The sequence below is a fragment of the Plectropomus leopardus genome, chromosome 22, assembly GCF_026936395.1.
Source record: "Plectropomus leopardus strain MGB_pleo_1.0 chromosome 22, ASM2693639v1, whole genome shotgun sequence".
In the NCBI taxonomy this organism is placed as follows: domain Eukaryota; kingdom Metazoa; phylum Chordata; class Actinopteri; order Perciformes; family Serranidae; genus Plectropomus; species Plectropomus leopardus.
The window spans coordinates 12,156,314-12,179,583 of record NC_142197.1 but is presented as its reverse complement, the minus strand read 5'-3'; the positions used below and the strand labels follow the sequence as shown (position 1 = coordinate 12,179,583).

The 23,270-nt window shown below is 39.1% G+C and overlaps 1 protein-coding gene across 5 annotated transcripts in view; it reads left to right on the top strand.

Annotated features, from left to right (window-relative positions):
- cacna1c (calcium voltage-gated channel subunit alpha1 C) overlaps positions 1 to 23,270 on the top strand; it is a 279,938-nt gene that overhangs the window by 248,385 nt on the left and 8,283 nt on the right. For 3 of the 5 annotated variants that reach the window (XM_042511013.2, XM_088072786.1, XM_088072785.1), the window contains exons 33-45: positions 2,815 to 2,904; positions 5,710 to 5,847; positions 8,885 to 8,950; positions 9,294 to 9,385; positions 11,366 to 11,528; positions 12,459 to 12,586; positions 12,693 to 12,789; positions 13,246 to 13,348; positions 14,502 to 14,603; positions 15,339 to 15,466; positions 15,777 to 15,917; positions 17,713 to 18,077; positions 19,214 to 19,240. In XM_042511013.2, coding sequence (XP_042366947.2) covers positions 2,815 to 2,904; positions 5,710 to 5,847; positions 8,885 to 8,950; positions 9,294 to 9,385; positions 11,366 to 11,528; positions 12,459 to 12,586; positions 12,693 to 12,789; positions 13,246 to 13,348; positions 14,502 to 14,603; positions 15,339 to 15,466; positions 15,777 to 15,917; positions 17,713 to 18,077; positions 19,214 to 19,240 — 1,640 coding nt within the window. The remainder of the gene's footprint in view (positions 1 to 2,814; positions 2,905 to 5,709; positions 5,848 to 8,884; positions 8,951 to 9,293; positions 9,386 to 11,365; positions 11,529 to 12,458; positions 12,587 to 12,692; positions 12,790 to 13,245; positions 13,349 to 14,501; positions 14,604 to 15,338; positions 15,467 to 15,776; positions 15,918 to 17,712; positions 18,078 to 19,213; positions 19,241 to 23,270) is intronic. The other 2 variants (XM_088072782.1, XM_088072784.1) reach the window with 2 other exon arrangements.

Below are 23,270 nucleotides of genomic sequence, written 5' to 3'. Positions count from 1 at the left end.
GAATGCTTTTTAACGTACTGAGCAATGCAATTAGAAACTAATAGTAGCAGCTTGCCAACAGCTATGTCTCTGCCATTGCATTCCTAAGTACACAGTGAAGTGCAGTAACAGGCCAGCTTTTAAAATGTTATCATTTTGCTTTGAGTAAATATTAAATGTCTAAAATCTCTCGTTTGAGTGCACCCACTCCGCTGCTCTGTCGGGTGCTTGTTGACTTAGATTAGCTGCACTTTTTGTGGAATCAGAATACTTAATCCTGGGTCTCTTAATTCTCCCCAGCAACCTGCGGGTGCTTCTTAAATCTTATATGGTTTCTTTTTTTTGTTTTTTTTGTTTTGAGTAGAAGTAGTGTGAACAGACTTGTAGTGGTTTGCTCTGAGCGGTGTCTTGCAGACGATGCCAGTATGGACTGCATCTGTTTCTCTTTTTCTTTCTCTCTCCTCGGAATGCCTCCTCTCCTTCTCTCCATCTCTCTCCTTCTCCTTCTGAGCCTTTTTCAGTTCACTTAAACTCTTCTGTTATGGATGTTTATCTCTGTCTCTCTCTCTGTCTTTTCTCTCGTTGGTTTGCGGTGTCGCTTGCTCACCTGAAGTGCAAGCTGGGCAACATGGGTCTCTAAAGCATTTCATGTACCCGAAGAGGTCAACCAATGATCTGCTGTATACATGTAATAGTAGTCAGCTGTGTGTTTTCAGTCCCAGCACATTATAAATTTTATTTTATTTTATTTTATTTTATGTTGCATGTGTGGGTCAAACATAAACAAAAAGGGGCGTAAACCTCAAATCAAGGGTAAGAATATTCTCAAGAGACCCATGTTACCGATTGAACTGATGAAATATTTGCTCGAAAACGTGATGTGCAATGTGAGAAAACAGCTTGAGTTCATTTAAAATGAGCTGAAACTACAGCAAGTCACATCTGCACTGTAGTCCAGCCTGAAAGGACCACTGTGTATTTATTTACAAACTGACTGTTTATTTGGTTAAAATTACAACCCGTGCAAGTCCACAGACGTCTCTTTAGGTGGCTTTGTGTTACTTCATAATGTAAATGATAATATTCAGGAATGACTTTAATCTGATTCCGGTGATTTCCCGTTGAAATTGAAGCAAATTATGATTTAAATTCCACTTAAATTGACCTAGTTGGCCCTTTTTAATTCACACATACGGACAAACACACACATTCTCCCATATTTAAATTCTGACTGTGAATCATTGCCATCTTCCCTCCCTCCGTCCTTCCTTCCTTCCTTCCTGTCAATCTTTCCCACTCATCTTTGTCTTCCCTGTATCCATCACTCTTCCCTCCTCTCCTTCCTACAAGTTGTCCTTCCTTCCAACTTTTCTTCCCTTCGCTCTGTAATGCCTCAGCTCTAATCAGACATCTACAAACACACACATAACCTCTCCTCACACACTCTTACTCAGCCATTTATCCCCTCCTAAAGAATATGTGCTTCAAATAGAAGTTTATAAGTAAGACAAAATGTAGTGACCTTTTTAATCTGTGTACGTCATAATGTATGTGATCATAAAGATGTGTATATGGCTCTGTTATAATTCCTTTCAAGGTTTCATTGTGTGTTTAGGTATTTTAACAGGGCCAACACCAAAGCGAAGTGAGTTATAGATTAACTAATCTATCACTCCCAGTGGTGTAAACTGTCGTAATACCAGAGATGACCAGTGGGTGTCTCCCCACAGTTTGTTATCTTTGTGCTTCTCAGTGTTATTTAAATATTTGTAGGCTCCGATTTCCAAAAGCATCTAAAATTATCTTTGTCTGACTGACACTTTTTTAACTTTTTTTTTTTTTTTACTGTGGTATTCTGAGGCATCTCTGACCTAAAAGTAGATATTGACTACTCTCAGGTCAGAGAGAGGCTTAAATAACATGTATTCAAAGGAGGCATTGTGCTTTAATGCCAAGATGCATTTGGTAAACGTAGCCTGAGTTAAAGGAATGCTTCACCCACAAAATGATCTTTTGTATATTAACTGCTCAGCCGCTGTTACCATGAATTCATGAAGATAACTTTGTTTTCTCGCATGCTTCAATGGCAAAAACATCAAAAACCTAACATACTGTTGGGGAATTGAAGTAAATGGGGGCCATGTTTAACAACAGCAAAACTATGTTGTCCTCTTTTACTTCAAGTCATCAAGAATTTTCACCATTTGCAGATTCTTCGTTCATGTGAGAGATACAAAGTTTTCTTCATGATTTTGATGAAACGCGCCGTGACAAGCTCATTTACAAATGGTCGGTTTGTGGGTGAAGTAGCCCTTTAAGCCAAAGCTTCAGCCAGTGTTAGAGCACTATAGCTTCAGCTGGCAGAAAGAAAAAACAGATAGCTACAGAGGCGCCCCTCTATTCCCCATCATGTCGCATAGTCTAGTTTACACATACACACATTCCCAATCAGCTCCTCTCCCCTTTGTGGCGGCCCCAGCCCATCATTCATTATTTTGGCCCTCGAGGCCCCCAATACCTTAAACTTCTTACATGTTTCAATCCTCTCGTACTGAGCCTCACAGGGTGAGTTCAGTCTCTATAAGCAGAAATGTTTTGTAGAATCCTCCCTCCTGGCCCAGGTGAAATTATTATTTTTTTCACCTTTTCACTATGTGAGGGCTGATCAGAGACTCAGTATGCGGTGAGTTATTTTTAGGTCTGGCGTGAAAATCCTCACATTAAAAACACTAAAAGACACACATACCTTAGACACACAGTGACACACACACACACACACACACACACACACTAAGGCGCTGCTCTGGTGCTGATCTTTGTTGCCTTTCCTTAAAGCCAGCTGACTCCTCCTCGTCCTCGTCCTCCTCCTCTTCGCCCTCCTCCTCCTCCTCTTCCTCCTCTCACCCCCCTGTGGTAAGGCCAATGGTACGCTACGACGGTAACCTCGTCCGCCTCCCTACCTCCTCCACCATCCCTCCATCCCTTCATCCTTACATCCCTCCTGCTGCGCCAGCCATGGTATGGTCCAGAACTTTTGGCTTCTCATGCGTCCTGTCGTCTCTCCTCTGTCGCTGTCCCCTTCGGCAGCATGCCCGGAGTTATAGTCATATAGCTGTCGTTTGTACTTTTAAATGTTTTTAAATGTTTGTATGGGCACTGTATTGTGCAGGCAGAGTATAACTGGAGTCTTGTGACTTTCCTTGAGTGGCTATTGTCGTTGCCATGGTGCCCGCTGCCTCCCTACCTCCCCCCCCCCATGGCTTGCAACTTGCTCCCCCTGCCCTTATGGGTTTTGTATCTTCAGCGCTTTGTCTTGAGTGCAAGCCATCATGGTCACGCTATCACGCTGTCTCTCTATTCTTTCACTATTCTCCACTGCCCTACAATCTATCTATTTACCTCTTTATCTTATCTGTCTTCTCTATCTGTGACTCAGTCTATTTGTTTGGATGTCTCTGAATAATTCAAACTATTCTTCATATTCAGACTCTCTCTCTCTCTCTCTCTCTCTCTCTCTCTCTCTCTCTCTCTCTCTCTCTCTCTCTCTCCGTCTGTTACACTTACTGTCACTGTACCTCTCCCGCTCACTGCCCCACTCTCTCAATGGTGCAATGGTCCCCACTGTGGTCTAGTTGTGGTATTACATGCAGTACAGAATTTTGACACCTCAGAAGGATTTGTCATTTTCTGCACATCTGTCAGTGGAGTTTGGGACAACTCATGTCTTGGGTTACTTGTCAACACCAGAAAAATGTGACATCTGCCTTTAGGAAGTGGCCAAACTGTACAGAGTTACAGAATAATACAATTCCAATCTTTGTTTCTGTGTAAATTTAATGGAAAAAAGTTATGTCTTTGAGGACAACTAATAACATGTGTTATGTTGAAAAGTAACATGTGATATGTGTTATCCCAAACTGCAGTTAGATGTGTGGAGAACGGCGAGTTCTTTTCAGGAGCACACTGTGTTTTCTCTGTGGGATTAGCATAAAGAATTGATGGCCTCTTGGAAAAACACAAATGGCATGAGACGGATTTAGAGGTCAGAAAGGACGATGTTGTGTTTTTAGGCTCATTTTTTAATTATAACAGTGAAGGCAGATGAAATGCGGAACTGTTGTGGTTGCATTTTAATTGTAGAAGTTTGTGTGGTCAGGTTTATTTTATGCATACTGCTGGTTGAAGATTGTGGTTAGATGTTTTTTTCACAACTTTTGCATAATTGTTACTGCTGTTATGGTCGCTGATGGTTTGGTATACTGTATGAAGGCTGTATGAAGGCTTCACCTGCTGTTTTCTGTATAATTGTGAATAATACACCGGGTCCTTAGTTGCCGCATTAACTGCATCATGCTTTACACAAATCCTGATGTTGCCTTTGTTTTTCCGCCTTTTTGTCCCTGAGAATGAGCAGCAGCAGCATGAATAAATAAATCTGTATTAGAATAGCACTCAGCGAGATGGCTGAATATTTCATCATGGAGTTATTTCCTGTGGATGAGTACTGGGACAATAGACAGTTAGAAGGCTACAGTGCCTCTCAAGCTTGTACTTCAGAGCTTTACTCACGAAGGCATATTTTGAATAAACTGCAACTTTCCAAAGTATACCAAATTATGGATGGCTTAAATGCCTTGAGAGGGGAAATATTGCATGCTCACTGCAAGAGGCTCTGCAAATAAAATGATTGCAGGGGTGAAATCTGTTTGTGGAAGATTATTGTAAACAAAGAGAGAAGATGAAGAGATTATCCTCCTGTGAAAATATAGATTTTTGTATCAGTAATATCTTTATCCACCTGAAAGTCATCTTTGGGTTGTTCCTCCTGGTGGCCAGTTGCTCTGTGACAGACAATTAGACTGCCTGCATGATTTATTGAAGCAGGGATCTGCCTGCAGGCGAGGATTCTTGTACTGTATCTGTCGTGAATTGTTATCAGTGATTTATGAAAGAGCTCGCCACTATCGATGAAAATCTCTCTGGCCTGGTCTCAGCTATTGGACTTTTGGTCTATATCAGTGCAGAATGGCCAAATCTTTAATATTAGTTAGATTATTTATTTCAGGGGCTCCTAAAGTATTTAAATGTTTGTTGATTAATGTCATTGCAAGGCTGGATTAACCTGTAATAAGATGTAGAAACGACAACGGAGAGTGTGTTTTGATTATGTGATTATGACAGCATTAAGGTAAGGTAAAGTGGCATTATTTAAGCACCAGTAATATTGGTAAAGACTAATGGAGTCGTTTTTAGTTTTGATGTTTTGGTGCTTTTAAAGACAGTTTTCCTTTTGCGTAGCTGTCGCACATATTTTGAGGAGAGGTTGAAGCAAGTGTATTTTGGGAGCCGATAGATGGTTTGTTGCCATGTGTTTTTTCCATGAAGCCAGAAAAATTAAGCATGATTGCCCGATTCTCTCCCAGATCTCTTTTGTCAGTTGATTTTGATGGGATTTTGTAGGACGCAGATTTCCATTTATTAACTCAGTGCGTGTGTGTGTGTGTGTGTGTGTGTGCGTGTGCGTGTTATACATATTTACATCCACATATATGTGGGTGGGAATATGCATATGAATGTTACTTGTACGTCTGCATATGTCTGTGTGTGTACGTTTTATCTTTACCTGTGTGTGTTTGTACGTGTGCGTGTTTCCCCTCCCTTACCTATCTGCATGTGTCCCCATGCGTCCTGTGTTTTTTTCTCTAAAAAAACACCAAACCCCACCAAAAGGGACTGCAGAACTCTGAAGAGAACGCCAGGATCTCCATCACCTTCTTCCGGCTGTTCCGCGTGATGAGGCTGGTGAAGCTGCTGTCTCGCGGGGAAGGGATTCGGACCCTGCTGTGGACCTTCATCAAATCCTTCCAAGTGAGGGGAGAACCGGACACAACATGCTAGAGCAGGGGGTTGGGTTTACACAGGACTAAAAGGGCGGAGGGAAGTGGAGATTTAACCCTAATGTGACCCAGATTGGACCGTTTTTTTGGATGACACTGTATTATTCTAATCACATTTCTCTTTTTAGAGTGTCTCCAACAGTTTTTGTGATCCAAATATAGTGACAGGGTTCCCATGGAATACCTGGAAAAGTCTTTTTTTTTTAATTCTTTTTTTCACCATTATTTATATTTCTTCTTTTTTTTCTTGTAATTCGTCTCTATCTTCAGGTATGCCCACTAGCTGAGTTTGAACCTGATTGAAAAATGCTGGACAAGTGGGGCAAGAGAAATAAATCATTATTGGTCCTTGAAAAGTCATGGAAAAGTTTTGAAATTTGGCCATGGAAATGTGTGGGAACCCTGCAGTGTTTCTGAAGTTAATTTTTTCATATGTAGGTATTAAAATATAATTTAATTAACTAAATTCAGTTAACAACGTGATTATCTGCTTAATTAATCCTGAATAGGCGAATTTAAAGGTATACTCTGCAGGATTGTTGGTTATTGTTGGTAAACACGCTTGCCAACCCCAAATTCACATTTGTTTGGAGTTTTGCCTCACTATAACCGCTATATCCGCTATATTTGCTATATTTGCTATATTTGCATTTTGTGCCTCTTTGAAGCGCGCTGGTTACGGTCTTGTACCAGGACCCTGCCTTTTATAAAGCCCTTACCTCACCTGAGCACTGATAAATGTCCCGAACACATTAATAGAGCCAGAGCACTGAGTCTCTGCAGAAAAATGCACCACCATACACTTCTAGTGGATCTTAAGTGATGATTGAGAGGGATAACTTTTTTTTGTTTGTTTGTTTGTTTGTTTGTTTGTTTTCTTAGGAAAATCCTGTATAGTACATCTTTAACCTTAGTAATACTCTGCAAATCATGTTGTAATTTCAAATCTGAGTCACATGGGGCTAAAAATATCTTTGTTCTTGTGTAAATCCAGCCTGGTGGAGTCTCACAAGCCACCTTTCCTTTCCTCGCCTCCTCCCTCCTCGTATACACCTCCTATTTTTGCAAGAAATCAGAAGGGTGGGACATGATATAGTCTAGATGATGAAGGAGGAAAAGGAGGAGGGGTGGCGTGAGGTAACGGAGAGGAGGTTTAGGAGTCTTGTTGCAGAAGCAGGGAGGGATTTAGGGATATGAAACTAGGAAAACAGGCAGGAACTCGACAACCTTAACAAGCCATCTATTTTCTCCTCTTTCCTACTCATCTCTCCCCTTCTTCTTCCACTTCTTCTTCTACTCCCTTCTCCCCCCAACACCCTACTACTAACCCCTGAAAGCCCACCATTCCCCGTAGGCGGGTTAAGCGGTAGATAAGTTTAAAAGAAGCACTCCACCAAAAAATGAAATCATTTGATAGTGAGTTATGAGGAAAGGAAAACAATCTGTTCTCTCTCTTGTGTTAAATGAGACAGGTCAATTCATGTTGAAATCTGAAACTTTGCTGATACAGCAAAAAGCAGACTCGTGGCGTTAGATTTAAAACCAGCAGTGCTCATTAAGATATAAAACTTCTTAAAGGGTAACTTTGCTTTTTTTCAGCCCGGACTCTATTTCCCACGTTTTTGTGTCTAGGTGACTAATGGGAGCAACATTTTTTGAAATTGGTCCAGTGTTGAGAGAGCTCTGCAGTGTAACCACTGTGAGCTTATAGTGGAACTAAAACTCAGAAAAAGAGAAATAATAATAAAAATAATAATAAACAGAACGTCTCCTTAACATCTATTCTATCTTCCAATAGCACCTTAAAAATAATAACGATTCTCCTGCTCAGCGAGCAGCTTTGGCATCGATCTCCAAAAACTGTTTGGTCCATTTCTTCTCCTCCAGCAGTCTCTCTCTCTCTCTCTGATCCATAATTAATATCATCAGTAAACACTCGATTCGTCTCGTCCGCTGACGACTCGGACTCGGACTCAACACTCGGACTCAATATTTTACTCTATCCACACTAAAATGAATCTTTATTATAGAGTCAGGTGGGTTAAGCAACAGATATTTTGAGGCTTTTTCTGGTTAAACAGAAAGGATCTTACTCTTTCACAAATAGGTCTATCTTGATAGGATCATTTCCATAATGTTGTCAGACACTTACAGTAATAATCTGACTCTGTCAGTGGCAAAAAGAAGCGCTTTTAGTGTACGTAAATTACAGTCTCACTTTACACTGAACCAATTTAATAAATTGTCAGTAATAATATTAATGATAATAATAAAAATTGATATTTATAGGGGGCCTTTTTAAAGCACTCAAGTACACCTTAAAAGGTACTGTAAAAAACAAGCAACAAAGGCAAACAATCATTAACATGCAATAATAAGTTAATATAATAACTTGACAAAATCTTTGTCATAAGGCTAGGAATAAAATCATCACCAGTGCAAATCCAGATGAGTGCATCAGCATAAAAACTGTTGTTCTCACTTAGACACGAAAACATAGGTTAAGCAGTGGATTACATATTAACCCCTAACCAAACTTTAACTTTTTCATCAATTCGTCATGATTTGGCCCTGTCCTCACACTCACACGGGTGACGTTAGTCAGGAGCTCAGTTCCACATAGTCTCCCAGGTGTGTGAATCTAGAAGACACACTTGTTCTGGCTTTGGTTGGGTCATGTACAACATGTTGGGACTGGTCTCCTGGCTAACATCAGAGAGCAGTTTGTGTTTTACTGAGGTTTTTTCGCTCCGATGTCAGATGATTTGTGCTGGATTGTTTTTGGTGCTGTGCCACACAGGGCTGCAGATCAGTTCACTTTCACTTCATAAAGAAGCGATTCCTTTTTTTTACATATTGCGCCTGATCATTTATAGTATATACTAATTCCTGAATCAGTTTTAAACTAATTGGATGTGTGAGAATTGAATGAAAGCAAATGGACTGCAGCCTAAGTGCAGGATGATACTGTAGATGACTTGTTACTAAAGTGTCTCTCTCCTCTTTAGGCTCTGCCCTACGTAGCTCTGCTTATAGTGATGCTATTCTTCATATACGCTGTCATCGGCATGCAGGTAAGCTGTTGTCTTGTCACATTGTTTCCCTCCTTCCTGTGTGTTTTCTTCCCTCTCCCTCTCTCCTCCAGCTGGCCTCCATCCTGTGTCTGTCCTCCTGGAGTCTTGTCATCAGAGTTCCTGTTCGGTCACGCCGTCCTTCTCTCCTCCACTAGCTGTTCCCAGTCTCTCCTCTTCCTCTCTCTATCTGTCCCCCTGTCTCTCCTTATTGTTCGTATCACTAATGATGAGAGGGACGGCGGGATTTTAATTTTTGATTGTCCCAGAGAGCAGTCACGTCATCCTGTCAATGCTGACATCATATCCTGTGTGCTGTGACTACTTCCTTCCCCCTCCTGTGCAGATGTTTGGTAAAATAGCGCTGCAGGACCACACGCAGATCAACAGGAACAACAATTTCCAGACGTTTCCTCAGGCAGTGCTGCTGCTCTTCAGGTGAGGAAGACGATAATTCCCATAATGTCATTTCATGACAGCAGCGGGTAAATCAAATGCCAGGGTATCTGTAAATGTCAAGATGTGAATTTATAGGATAATGTTTTTTTCAGTTTGTACTATGACACGTTACTGTTACTGTTACCATGAGTTAAAAAGTTCTAGTTGTAAATATGTAGCTGTGACAGGATCCAAACTCCATCTGTACACCTGTGTGCTCAGTAGTTAGCTGATAATTGTTGTAAACTTGACAAAATATTGTGGTCTTCTGAGGACGACACCTTTTTCAGTTGTCAGAGGACTCTGATAATACATTAAAACTGCCTGGATCCAGTCTCAGAAACCTCTCTGTCCTGATGGTAAGATTCCATGCAGGGGACAAAACAAACACAGAAACTGAATGGATAGATTGGATATGCATCTTCTTCACATCTTCTATTGTAACAGTCACCAGACTGCATTTAAATGAACAGTAATTTTATTATTATAAAACATACTACATTACATTAAGTCAACAGGAAAAAAAACAAAACATCTTGGTTCCTATTTTCATTGTTCCAACTATCGTCAGCTCTGGTTTGGTTCAAATAAACCCCTGAAGGTCCATATATAAGATTTAAGGAGATATATTGGTAGAAATTGAACAGAATATAATAAGTAGGTTTTCTTTAGTGTATAATAATCTTTAAAAAATTTGAATTGTTGTGTTTTTGTTACTTTAGAATGAGCTGTTTTTGTCTACATAGGAAGCGGGCTCTCCTTCACGAAGTCCGTCATGTTGCACTGCCATATTTCTACTGTGGCACTTAACGGACAAACCAAACAGCAGTTCTAGATATAGCCATTTCTGTTTTCGTGTCGGCCACCGTAGGCCCTCTGCGATGACTAACATAGTAAAAACATTATTCTTATTTCTTTTACTCACCTGGTCCTGCAGATAATTTGGCTGCTGATTATAACCCCCTGAACAATGAACTCTAAATGCTTTTTAACTGGGAGTTAACGCTTGGCACAGGTTTCAGGTGGCTTGAAGCTGCAATCCTCACCGCTCAATGCCTCTAAATCCTATTAATCCTGTACCTTTAATTTACCCTGTAAAATTAAAAACATATATGTTGGTTCTATACATGCTAAAAATCAATGCTTATTTAAATGGAGACTGGTGGCATAAGTGATTTTGAGGCCTTTACTCTTATCTTACTCTTGAATAAATGGTATATTTCTGTAGGGATAATTTCCATAACATGCTCGTATAGTTTGGCAGTCATTCTATAATTTTTGTAAGCATTTTGCCATTAAAATCACAATAAAACGTATTTTCTATTTGTTCATATTCTGTGTGCTTGACCCCTTCATGGAATATATCATAGCAATGGGCTTCCATTCAGAGATATAGGATACATGGATACTTCATACTGCTGTGTAGCCTAATGCTAGATGACTAATAGCAAAAGTCCACCAAAAATAGTCACCTGGCCAAAACAGCAACTGTAGAAAACTTGATAGTACTGAAGTATTCAGAATGGAAGACAGGAGTTTGGACACGGTCTCAATTTATGGTGCTACAAAGCAAATATTACATTTCTTTGCTGTTGCTCTGTAAATTCAGTGTATCAAAGTATAATCATGATGTTCCTCTTTACAGTATTCACACTAACACATGTGCATATGTTTCTGTGTTTGTGTTTATGTGTCTGCCTTTCTGTCTTTGTATCTATGTGCCCGTGTGTGTGTGTGTGTGTGTTTCTATATGCTTGTATGCCCGTATGCATACATGCACACATCCATGCGTCTGTATGTGTGTTCCAATGCGTAAATGTACATGTGACTCAATGCTTGTGCATGGGTGCACACATGCACATATCTATGCATGTATGCGTACCTCTAATGTATCCGTATATGTGCGTATCTTTGCATGCATATCCGCGTCAACGTGTGTGCGTATTTGTGTGGGTGTGCGCATGCATGTCTCTCTATCAGATGTGCAACAGGTGAGGCGTGGCAGGAGATCATGCTGGCGTGCAAGTCCTATCGGCCATGTGAGAAAGGATCGACCAACGAGAACCACGCAGGCACCGAGGACTGCGGCAGCCAGTTTGCCATCATTTACTTTGTCAGCTTCTACATGCTCTGTGCCTTTCTGGTGAGTGAAGGGACAGAAAGAGATGTTTTGATTTTTAATCTTCCTCTTATAAACAGATTGAAAAACAGCATTTGATAAGATTGCAGTAATCACACTTAATCAATAACAGCTAGGGCAGGAAACTTACATTTCCAGAAAATGAAATGTTCTTAAAGCCTTAACAAATAGTTCATAGATCTTGATACTGTTTGTAAATATAAAGCAACAACCAGCAGATGGTTAACTGAGCACAAAGACTGGACATAAAACAATTTAATTTGGCAGAGTATTTCTTATCTGGGCACAATGACTTCCTGAAATCGTGGTGCTAGTCAGCTGAGCTTGTTCCTTTCAGAGAGAACCAGGACAGCTGTTTCCTCCTGCTTCCAGTCCAGTGTTAATCTACGCTAGTACAGTAACTCCTCATACCAGCAGACGGTGGTAGTCTTTAATCGTCATTCAAAAAGGGAAACTGGAAAACTATTACGGTGCTAGTTAGCCAGTTAGCATATTAAAAACACAACCCAATGTTTAAATATTAAAGCGTATTTACTGTGCATCAGTGAACAACAACACAAATCAGCCTAACAAGTTTGTTTCAGTGTCATGCTCTCTTGACTTAAGTTCCCTCCCAACCAGATTGCTGACCCATCCATAGGATTACAGCCTAAAAAATACATTCTGGTAAAAGAGGGAAAACAGCATATCTTCATCCAATAATTGTATTAATCACTGAAACTAAAGAAGAAAGAGAGAGGAATAAAGAAAGAAAAAAAGATGAGATATAACAATAATAATGAATAAATAATGAACCAACCAAAAGAAACAAAACAAAACATCTCTCTGCTGTAATGCAACATTTATAGGTTCCAATCTATTCTTTATCAAGGGGTTCTTGAAGAGAATCAAAATGTTTGTGTAGTTTTTTGACTACTTCTTTATTCTCCACAGATCATCAACTTGTTTGTGGCAGTCATCATGGACAACTTTGACTACCTGACACGTGATTGGTCGATCCTGGGGCCGCATCATCTCGACGAATTTAAGAGGATCTGGGCTGAATATGACCCAGAAGCTAAGTACGTTTACATAGAAATTACCAACATACGTCATCTAAATAATTCATCATTGATCTGCAGAGGTTGTGTACACAGTCACTATAATGTGACGTCTGTGCTGTTTCAGGGGGAGGATAAAGCACCTTGATGTGGTCACTCTGCTGCGGAGAATCCAGCCTCCCCTCGGCTTTGGGAAGCTCTGTCCACACAGAGTGGCCTGCAAGGTAAACGCAAAGCTCAACACGCACAAATGCCCGAACATAGAGTGAAGGCTGCAAGAAATGTGCAGAATATTTGATCACACTTTCACGTATTTGGAATTCCTTCTGCTGCTATTTTGGGACAGATTTAAAACCACTCTATGTGCCAGGTGTGACAAATATACAGAAATTTGTCTTTGTGATATCAGTGTGATGACATATTGACAGCTCATAACACCTTTCACAGTGACTCAAATGGCACGCTGACAGCAGACCGTACAGGGAAAATATTTTAGATATTTAGACACTGACGTCTCTCTAGAGGAAAATTAATAGTGACCACGGTGTCAAACCACTGTCTGCTCATTTTCAACAAAACATCAGCTGCCAATAGATGCTGGCAGCTGACGGTTTGCAGGGGAAACGTACCTGTTTCATTTTAAAATGTTGCAAGATCAAACACTGTTCTCTCCCATGTAGCGTCTAGTGTCGATGAACATGCCTCTAAACAGCGATGGAACGGTGATGTTCAACGCCACGCTGTTTGCCCTGGTCAGAACCGCACTCAGGATCAAGACAGAAGGTAACAGATATATGAAAGAACAAACAGTAATGCAGGTGTACAGTAACAAGATAAACACATACACAATGGCTTCCACATCAGCAGAAATGCATATGCGGAGCATACAATGGGAATTACATTTCTTGCTATTATTCCAAGTCTCAGTGTTTGCTGAGAGAAGTTACATACACACCCTTGCACCTGTTGTACCTAATGGCGACTGAGCAGCTATACTGGAGCAGCTTGAGTCAAACAGGAGGCGCAAATGCTGCTTTATCACTTTCCAGCACCTAGATTTTTACACCGTCTCACACTAATCCCAACAACACAATGTAACACAAATCTTGGCACAGAGGACCCATGTTAGAACGTTGCAGGGAAAAGTTGCAGTCGTGGAAACTGGCCAGTCTCAGCACAGCTCAAACCAGCTTGTAAGAGCCACATAATCACATATTTTATACTTAAAATACCTAAAAATGTGTTTTAAAAATGTGATTTTATTTAGGTTTACCAAGCAGTTTCTGTATATTTTGAATGGCGTATATTAGCAGACATGTTTATATTTGCATTACTTATTCTAATATTTCTGTTAGACTGAAGGCTAAACTCTGTACTACAGCTATGGTGCCGCAGGGCAGTGTAGTGTGCATTACAAATGAGGATAGGATGACGTTGTGCGTGGAAACGATGAGAAGTCTGAGTAGGTGCGGATCGAAATTAGTTTTTGACCGTGCTTTATTGTGTAAAACATGCTTTATTTTACTGTTTTATGTGAGGAATAGAACAAGTCGGTAGTGGACCAGACATGATGCGATTATGGTTGAACTTTGCCTGCTGTATTTTTCTACATTCCAAAATAAACTTCAAAGTTTTTTCGTGGCTCATGTGAGTATTTGGATCTTAAACAATGGAGCTGGAACTCGAGTCAAAACCGAGACATCATGCACACTAAGTGGCCTAGAAACTGTTAAGTTGAAACAGCCACTATACAGCTAATTGTGTTCCCTATGACTCAGCTTGTTACCAGCGGCTGGTTTAAAAAAAAAAAAAAAACATGTCATCTGTTTTCACTTATCTTACATTATTTATACTGTGTGTGTGTGTGTGTGTGTGTGTGTGTGTGTGTGTGTGTGCGTGCGTGCGTGTGTGTGTGTGTGCGTGCGTGCGTGTGCAGGTAACCTGGAGCAGGCCAATGAGGAGCTGAGGGCAATAGTGAAGAAGATCTGGAAGAGAACCAGCATGAAGCTCTTGGATCAAGTAGTGCCCCCTGCTGGAGGTGTATATACTCTGCAACACAATTTCATACTCTGGAATTTAACTCTAGAAATAAACACACATGTATAAGAGGCAAACACACAATAATTATTATACTACATGCTGTGATTTAATTTTCTGTTATTACTTTGACCAAAAACCTCAGCAGCATCACTTACAGCTAATTTTATGAAAAATATTGCAGGTATTAATCTAAGCATTAATCCTTTGAAACTTGAGCAGATTGACTTCATATCTTGTAAAAACATGGGGAAAAGGCAATGAGAAACTTAACAGGACATATCCCAAAAATTAGCAAGAAATTAACAAAAAAAAGTACAATAAAATTACCAGAAAATACACAAAGAAAGAAAAGTAAAAACAAAAAACAAACAAGAAAATTACCTGAAAAAATTGAGGGGGAAAAAAATATAAATTTTTCTGTATTTTTATGCATTTATACATTTTTCCCTATTTTTTTTAGTTTTCCCCTTTTTTTCTAAGCTCATTTTCAGGTCAATTTTTTGTCACTCTTTAACATTTTTTTTTGCAATTTATGGGAAATTTTTTGCCAAGTTGCTCATTGCCTTTTCCCCCACGTCTTCAAAAGAAATCAAACGACTTTGCGCCGGTTTCAAAGGGTTAAATAGCTTGTGAAAGGCATCTGAATGCAGCACAAGAAAACTGATGTCGATCCAGGTTGCAAAGGGTTGACCTAATGTAACTGTGTTTTTGTTTTTTTTTTTATTTCTTGCAGATGACGAGGTGACAGTCGGCAAGTTCTATGCTACCTTCCTCATCCAGGAATATTTCCGCAAGTTTAAGAAGAGGAAAGAACAAGGGCTGGTGGCCAAGGTGGCCCCAAAAACTGCCCTCTCTCTGCAGGTACACCAGCACACAAAAGTTTTGTATCTGTATATACTTATTGCGCTGTCAGGAAATTCAGAAAACAGTCGATTTTTCAAGTTGTTACTTGATGGATCCTGAAAAGATAAAAGAAATGTGAGGGGGGTGTAGTGTACAGAATATAGTCAGAATATAGAATATGTTCTTTTTTACTGTAGGAAGAAAACATACATGTATTTGTGTGAATATAGATGCCTTATTTCAGGGATTTGATCACAAAATTTACACTATAGTCACTGTGTTATTCTGTGACAAGTGCAACACTTCTGGTTATTTGGTCTGTGTGTAGGCGGGCCTGCGGACGTTGCATGACATCGGTCCAGAGATTCGGAGGGCCATCTCTGGAGACCTGACTGTGGAGGAGGAGCTGGATAAAGGCCTAAAGGAGCCAGTGTCGGCTGCGTCCGAGGACGATATCTTCAGGGTAAAGGTCGGATACACACACCCTCACTCACTCTCCAGAGAGAGAGCGAGAAAGAGAGAGCGAGAGAGATGATCAGCGTCCAGCTTGAAGCCATATTACTGCTCCATGCACATACACACACATGCTTGCATGTGCTCAGAAGTTCCAAAAACATTTTTTAAAAAGCCTCATTCTCCACCATATAGCTTGGCAATAAATAACCAAACAATAAATCAGATTCTGAAATGACAAGTTTTTAATAGCTGATCACATGCATTTTAGAAACGCATCTAGTGGCTGCAAACTGCAAAATAAGAACATATGTTTTTATTGAACAAAAAGTATGAAGTCATAAACATTTACTTAAACAGTGGAGCACTGCAACTTTAAAAACACACACACACACAAACATTTCTTCGCTCAAAGGTGAGTTATGCTTATTATCAGCATCCATTGTCAGTGTCATTGCTACATTCATGCACTTTTGTTTTGTTTCCTGCTGTACTTTGATACTTTTACATGCAGGACATGAAACAGATGGACTGAAAATGGGTGGTTTTAAATATTTTTGAGCAACGGAATTTAAGTTTGAAAGATTGTAGACCAAGATTTAACCTCTTGAAACCTGGACCAACATCAGTTACCTTGTGCTGCATTCAGATGCCTTTCACAAGCTATTTAACCCTTTGAAACCGTAACAGATTGCTTTTATTTCTTTTGAAAATGGGAAAAAAGGCAATAACCAACTGGGCAAGAAATGTCCCAAAAATTGCAAGAAATAAGTAAAAGGTGACAAGAAAATTAGTTTGAAAAAAGAGGGTAGAATTATTAGAAAATAAAATAGGGGAAAGCTTTCTGAAAACTTAACTTAATATTATAATACCTTTATACCTAAATTATGTCACAGAAAAAAAAAAAATATATATATATATAAAATAAACACTTTTTTATTAGATTTCACCGATTTTTCTAGGTCATTTTCATGTTTGTTTTTGTTTTTCACTTTTTTTTTTGTTGCTGTTTGTTGTCTATTTTTCATTTTTTGGGCCATGTGTTGTTAAGATGCAAGTTACCTTCTCCCAGTGTTTTTGGAAAAAAAACAGACCAAATTGTTTAGGTTTAATTCCATATTCATTCAGTCTTATCATTGTTATGCTGCCATATCAAAATTTTCATCTGTTAAAAATAAATTTCTTATTTGATTGGGTGTGGAACTTGTTAAGGGTACCGACCAAATTACATTGTGTGACTGTTTACAGATTAATGTTAAATCAGTCTGTTCCAAATTTCGGTACCTTAGAGCACACCTGGGTGAGAACACCGTTCCAGATAGAAAGCTGAAGCAACATGAAGTGCCCTCAAGCCAGGGAGCTGCTCACAAGCCGAAATTATTGCTTAACATCAGTAGTAATAATATCATGAGAAAAGATCCGTTTGTCATTAAATATTGATCTAAATTAAATTGAATCTACATTAAATATGATCTAAAGTCAGTCAGAACAACCTAAATATCGCTGGCATCAGTCCTGCAATCGTTTCTAGTCTGAAATGTATCCACCTCTAAGAAGAATACATCGCAAATACACCCTCTTGTTGGTTTATGACACAAGGCCTTTGCTTTGCATTTGCATCTTGGCTGAATAAAGTTTTGTTGCCGCTAGCAGTGAATGTGACCTCAGGACTTCTACTGAGTGTTTGAGTGAAGTAAGATATTAAGATATTTTGACGTAAACATTTTAATTTCGTATTTTTCCACAATTCTCGTCTTCTTTGTCATCTCTCCTTTACTCTCTCTCTCTCTCCCTTCTCTTTCACCCCTCAGCGTACGGGTGGGTTGTTCAGCAACCACGTCAACTACTACAACCAAAGCGATGGCCGCGGTTCTTTCCCACAGTCCTTCACTACCCAGCGTCCCTTGCACATCAGCCAGAAGGGCTCCCCTTGTGAAGGCGAGAGTCCATCCCACGAGAAGCTCATGGACTCGACCACTTTCACCCCTTCCTCTTACTCTTCATCGGGCTCCAACGCCAACATCAACAATGCGAACAACACCGGCATGGTCGGGGTGGCGACCCAGGGCATCAGTCGATTCCCCAGCCCGTCCATCAGCACTGTGGACGGGCACACAGGGCAGCCGCTCACCCCCATCCTGCTGCCAAGATCTGCATGGTGCTTCCCTCCAAAGAGGTGAGTGCAGATCGGACAGCTGGTTACATCTGCTTCTTATCAAGGGTTTAACGGGCTCCCGTGGTCATGGAAAACCTGGAAAAGTCATGGAATTTCACGGTCATGTTTTCCAGGCCAAGAAAAGTCATGAAATTAGGAAAAATCACCAAAAACTTTAGAAAAGTCATTACATTTTGTTTAGTGTAATGATATTGTAACAGTAGTCCTCTGTGGATGACCCTCCACATAATGTGACATAACACCAAATTTATTTTCTGTAGCTGTTCACATTATGTAGCTCTAAAATCCTTAAAAAGATCCTTAAAAAGTCATTAATCTAATCTTAATTGGTATTGAATGACTTAACTCAAACTTTCAAAAGTCTCAGACAAGGGAGGTGGGATTTTATGAATCGTTTTTTTCTGACATTGCGTTGTAGAATCTCAAAATAATCAGTAACATCTATTTTAAAAGAAATTATTTACCAAATCCCTCTTGTTAAACTCTCGGGAATAAAGGCAGTGAAATCCCACTCAGATTGTGAAACAGAAAAGTATTTCCCATTTCTAACCAGATGTTTTGCTGGACCAGAAATGGCAAAATTGTCCTTAAACTTAAGTAAAAAGAAAAAAGAAAAAAAAAGTAGTTTATGTTTTCTTCTTCAGTTTTGGTTATTGTAAAATTGGTATTAAAAGTGATTCCAAGTGGCATAAAAAAAGTCTGAAAAAGTATTAAATCTAACTTGCCTTAAGCCGTAGGAACCCTGGTTTATCATCCTGTACGTTTCACCATTTTCTCCTCACGTTTTTTCTCTCAATCAATGTATGCCATCAGCTGAAATTATGTTTGAAGAGAGACAAAAATTATATTATGGCTCCTGGAAAAGTCATTGAACTTTTTAAAAAAATTGTTCATGTGTGGGAGCCCTGATTTAACATATTTTTCTTTTATTGAAATGGTGTTTTTGAGTCTTTTTAATGTGCTCTTCAATTGAAGCAAGAATTACTAGTCTGTCTTTTTCATTTCCTGACCGTCCTCACAGATATTTAGCTCACCAGTAACAGAATAATTCGGACATAAATGTTTTTTTCTATTTCCTTCACTGTCTTTTTCCTTCCTCTTCTCTCTCCCTGTCTTTTGTCTCTGGTGGCAAGCAGGACGTGTTTTTATGACACCCTCATGCGGTATGTTGCCAGGGGACAGAGAGGGAAAGTGTGTGTGTGTGTGTGTGTGTGTGTGTGTGTGTGTGTGTGTGTGCGTGTGCGTGTGCGTGTGGTTTTAATCCCCTAACTACATGCAGAAAAGGTTTGATATTGCTACATAAAAATGGCAGAGTGCTATAGTAAGACTCGTTGCTATGCACATAATGCTTTAGTTGCTCTAGTGGAAGCCAGGCTCTGTGCTGCTACCATATAATCTGCTACCAAAGCCACAGATAGACTGTTTGGTGCAACGCAGCCAAACGTTTCCTATCAGAGGCTCTTATTGCTGCTGTTCTCTGCTGTTTTTGCGGGTCTGGGTTAGACACAATGTCTGCTCTTTGTCTTGTGGTCTGCTCTTTGTGAAATGAACTTTGCTCTGGATCTCCACAGTCCCCAAGGCACCAGTTGTTCAAAAAATCGATCTGGATCAAAATGATCCGGATTTGGAATCAAATGTTTTGCTATCCAAGATTACCAAATCTAGATTACCAACGCTCTGAAAGGGGATCCATCTCAAAATGTAGGCTACTAGCGATGTGAAGAACATGGTAGAATAGCCGTCTTTTATTTAAAAATGACAGAAAAATATACAAAAAAGTAATAGAAAAATTCCCTTCCGTTTTCAGTTTCTGTTTCTGACCCCTCATCTGATCAACAAAACACATTCTAGATATTTTGAACAACTGCAAATGTTAGAAACTACTTTTTATTGTGTTATTGTAAATAATGTAAAGTTATAAATGACATAAACTTTGTTTGATATTGTTCGCTAATTGGGGACAAAATCCTTTTTTTTCTTTACTGTACTGAAAGGCTTAACAGGTATAATATAGTCTATTTTGTCTGCTTTATCACCGTAACACTCAAACAAATCAAGTGCAAAATACATATGAATGTATATATACACTACATCATTGTATTTCCCAGTTTAAAAGTTTTATTACATTTTGAAACCCACCCTGAATCCAGCCTTCTGCTGGGATCAGAAATATCGTGATTTTTTTTTTTTTTTTTTGGATCAAAGGTATCTCAATCCTACGAAAAAGTTTTGAACAGCACAAACTGAAGATTTGATCCAGATCAAATCCAAGATTGAATTATACGATCTAATCTAATCTAATTTCCAAATCTTTTTTTCTTTTCTTTTGAACAACACATTTTCAAGATTTGATCCAATCCGATATCTGAAAACTGACCAGATCAGTTTTGAAGAACTGGGCTCAGAGGATGGTTCCTGATAATTTTGGTGATCCCCTTCGCATTCAGCACCAAAATTGTATGAAAAAAATATCAGAATCTGATGTCTTACAAGACACATCACCATGATGTACACTGATAAGTTCCCCAGAGGGTGAACATTTTATTTTTCATTTTAAGACACAATATACTTTTCTTAGTTTTACATAAAAAATTATATAATCATACAGTTAAAAGGATATTTCATGTTCTCAACATATTTATTTGATGTGAATGACCTCTATAGCCACCCTCAGGACAACACTAATCCGTTTAGCCTTATTTTAGGGAATCCCATTAGAGTGGTAAAGTTATTAAAGAGTACCTTTAGTATTTTTCAAGCAGGACTTTCTTTTCCCATGTTGTGTCTACGTGATTAATGGGAAAAAGAACAGCAAAATTGGTCCAGTATTGAATGAGAGGCAGCTGCAAAACAGGCTGCAGTGTAAACACTTGGGGCATTTTCACACTGTCAATTTATGGTCACTAAAATGCTTGTTTTTGCCACTGACCAGCACAGGTTGTTGTTACAAGTGTCTGACCACATTATGGAAAGGATCCCAACAGGTAATCTTTTTGTCCAAGACTAAGATCCTTTTTGTTAAACCAGAAAATGCTCTGGAACCACTATCACCAAACCCACCAGACTACACATAAAGAAGCACTAATTTTATCATTGTGAAACACACTTCATACAAAGTCGCAAAAAACAAAATAAAACTCTCTTGGTTTGTCTTTTCACTGTTTAAACAATCACCAGCTCTTCTTCCTTAATTCTCCCAGTTACATGTGAAAATATGCTCTCTATACATGCTGGAATTCATGTTTATTTGGCATCTTCTGGGTTTGGTGATAGCAATTGTGGGGCCTTTTTAGTTTTTTTTTTTTTATTTGGTTAAACAAAAAGGATTTACTCTTTAACAAAAAAAATCTATCTCCGTATTGATCCTTTTGATAATCCCATCAGACACCTTTTAAAGCAATCTGAGCCTGTCAGCGGCAAAAACAAGCACTTTTAGTGGGCGTACTTTAGGGTGCATATTACCCTGAGTGGTTACAGCTTGATTTGTGGCTGCAGCCCTCTCGCTCGTCACTTACTTCTGTTTTTGTTGAAAATGTTGCGATCCTAGAAGGTCAGCCGCCGAGGAGTAAATGGGGCTGTCTGAAGACTAAGATCCTCAGTGCAGAACAGTTTGGTCATTGTTAATTAGTATGTGGAGTTACAACATTCACTTTTTCTGTGTAGAGACAGTAGGTGATCTAGAATTAAGTGGTCTATTACAAAGCCAAGTGTAAGCTTTCCGATGCACTCTGAATCTCTTTGGATTTGCTTGATTTAGCGATGAGGTAACCTCCTCACTGCCAAGCAAAGTGAGTTCGATCAGACTCATTGAGAAGAGTCTTAGTCAGGTTTTAATCAAATGCTGTTCTAACCCAGAGTTTGCTGTGGAGCAGCTTAAATAGCCATGGATTAAAGGGTCATCTTAACATTTAGAAATCTGATCTAGTTTTTCTTCACCAGACAGTTTTTTTAGGAGATATGCTCTGGTGCTTGAAAAAACAAAGTTATTTGTATTTGTGAGTGTTTAGCATTAAAAATAATGGGGGCTGCTAACTGCAGGCTGTGTTGTTATGTATGACTCTTGGTTTTAATTTGAAACATGAGCATTAACAGATGGTTTTGGGTAGCGGATTTGTTGCAGCGCTTCAGCAAACTGTCTGGTGAAGTAGAAAAGATTAAGCTTCAAATGTCAGGATGTTTCCTTTAAGCTTAAGTCTGGAGTATGAAACAGATGTGGACAGATAGGGTGACAAGACATCTTTAGAATACAAAGAATACATCTTAATACAGATTATATGCAGAGTATAAACTTGTCTAGCCAAAAAAAAAACCCCACAAGATTTCAGTCAAAGACTTTCTGCGAACAGAATTTTTTGCAGGTTAACCCTTTGAAACCTGGATCGACATTACTGTTATTGTGCTGCATTCAGATGCCTCTCACAAGTATTAAAACCTTTTAGCCTCTAACAAATGGTTTGATTTCTTTCAAAAACATGGGGAATAACGCAAAGAGCAACTTGGCAAGAAATGTTCCATACCTTTCAGGAAATAAGTAGATTTGTAAAATAACTTCGAAAAAAATCTAGTTAAAATCTCCAGAAAGCTCTACTTATAAAAATTCAAAAATATTAAAAAGTAATTTTCAAAATTATTGTAATTTTTAAGCAGTTTTTTAAGGTCACTCCCTTGTGGGGAATGTACTTTGTTGCTAATTTTCAGGTAATCCACTTGTACTTTTTACAAATTTCTTACTCATTCTTTGGTATTTCTTATTAAGTTGCTCATTGCCTTCCTCCCATGTTTTGAAAATAATCAAACTAATTTACTCAGGTTTTAAAGGATTAACATGGGCATTGTGTCCTCTTCTTAGGAGATGAGTAGAAAAGACAGCATCTGATTCCAGGGCTTTATTGGCCTTCATTTTAAATGATGAGACCAGCATAAAAAGTTTAATTTCCCAGAAGTCTGACACTAAAGTACTGGTCTCCAAGTATTAACTGTTACAAGCCATTATCTTGTCTGTTCTAATCTTTGTTTTTTTTAAAGATGTCTGCACCTTAGTTACACTATCCGTTTCTCATATTCCAGTTGTTGCCTTTTGATGCTTTTTATCGTTTTTTGCTTTAACAAAATAGTTCCTACCTGCTTCTTCTCCTCCTTTCCCTCCAGCATTTCCTTCTTCTCTTTCATTCTCCTACCTGCCTCTGTGGGTTT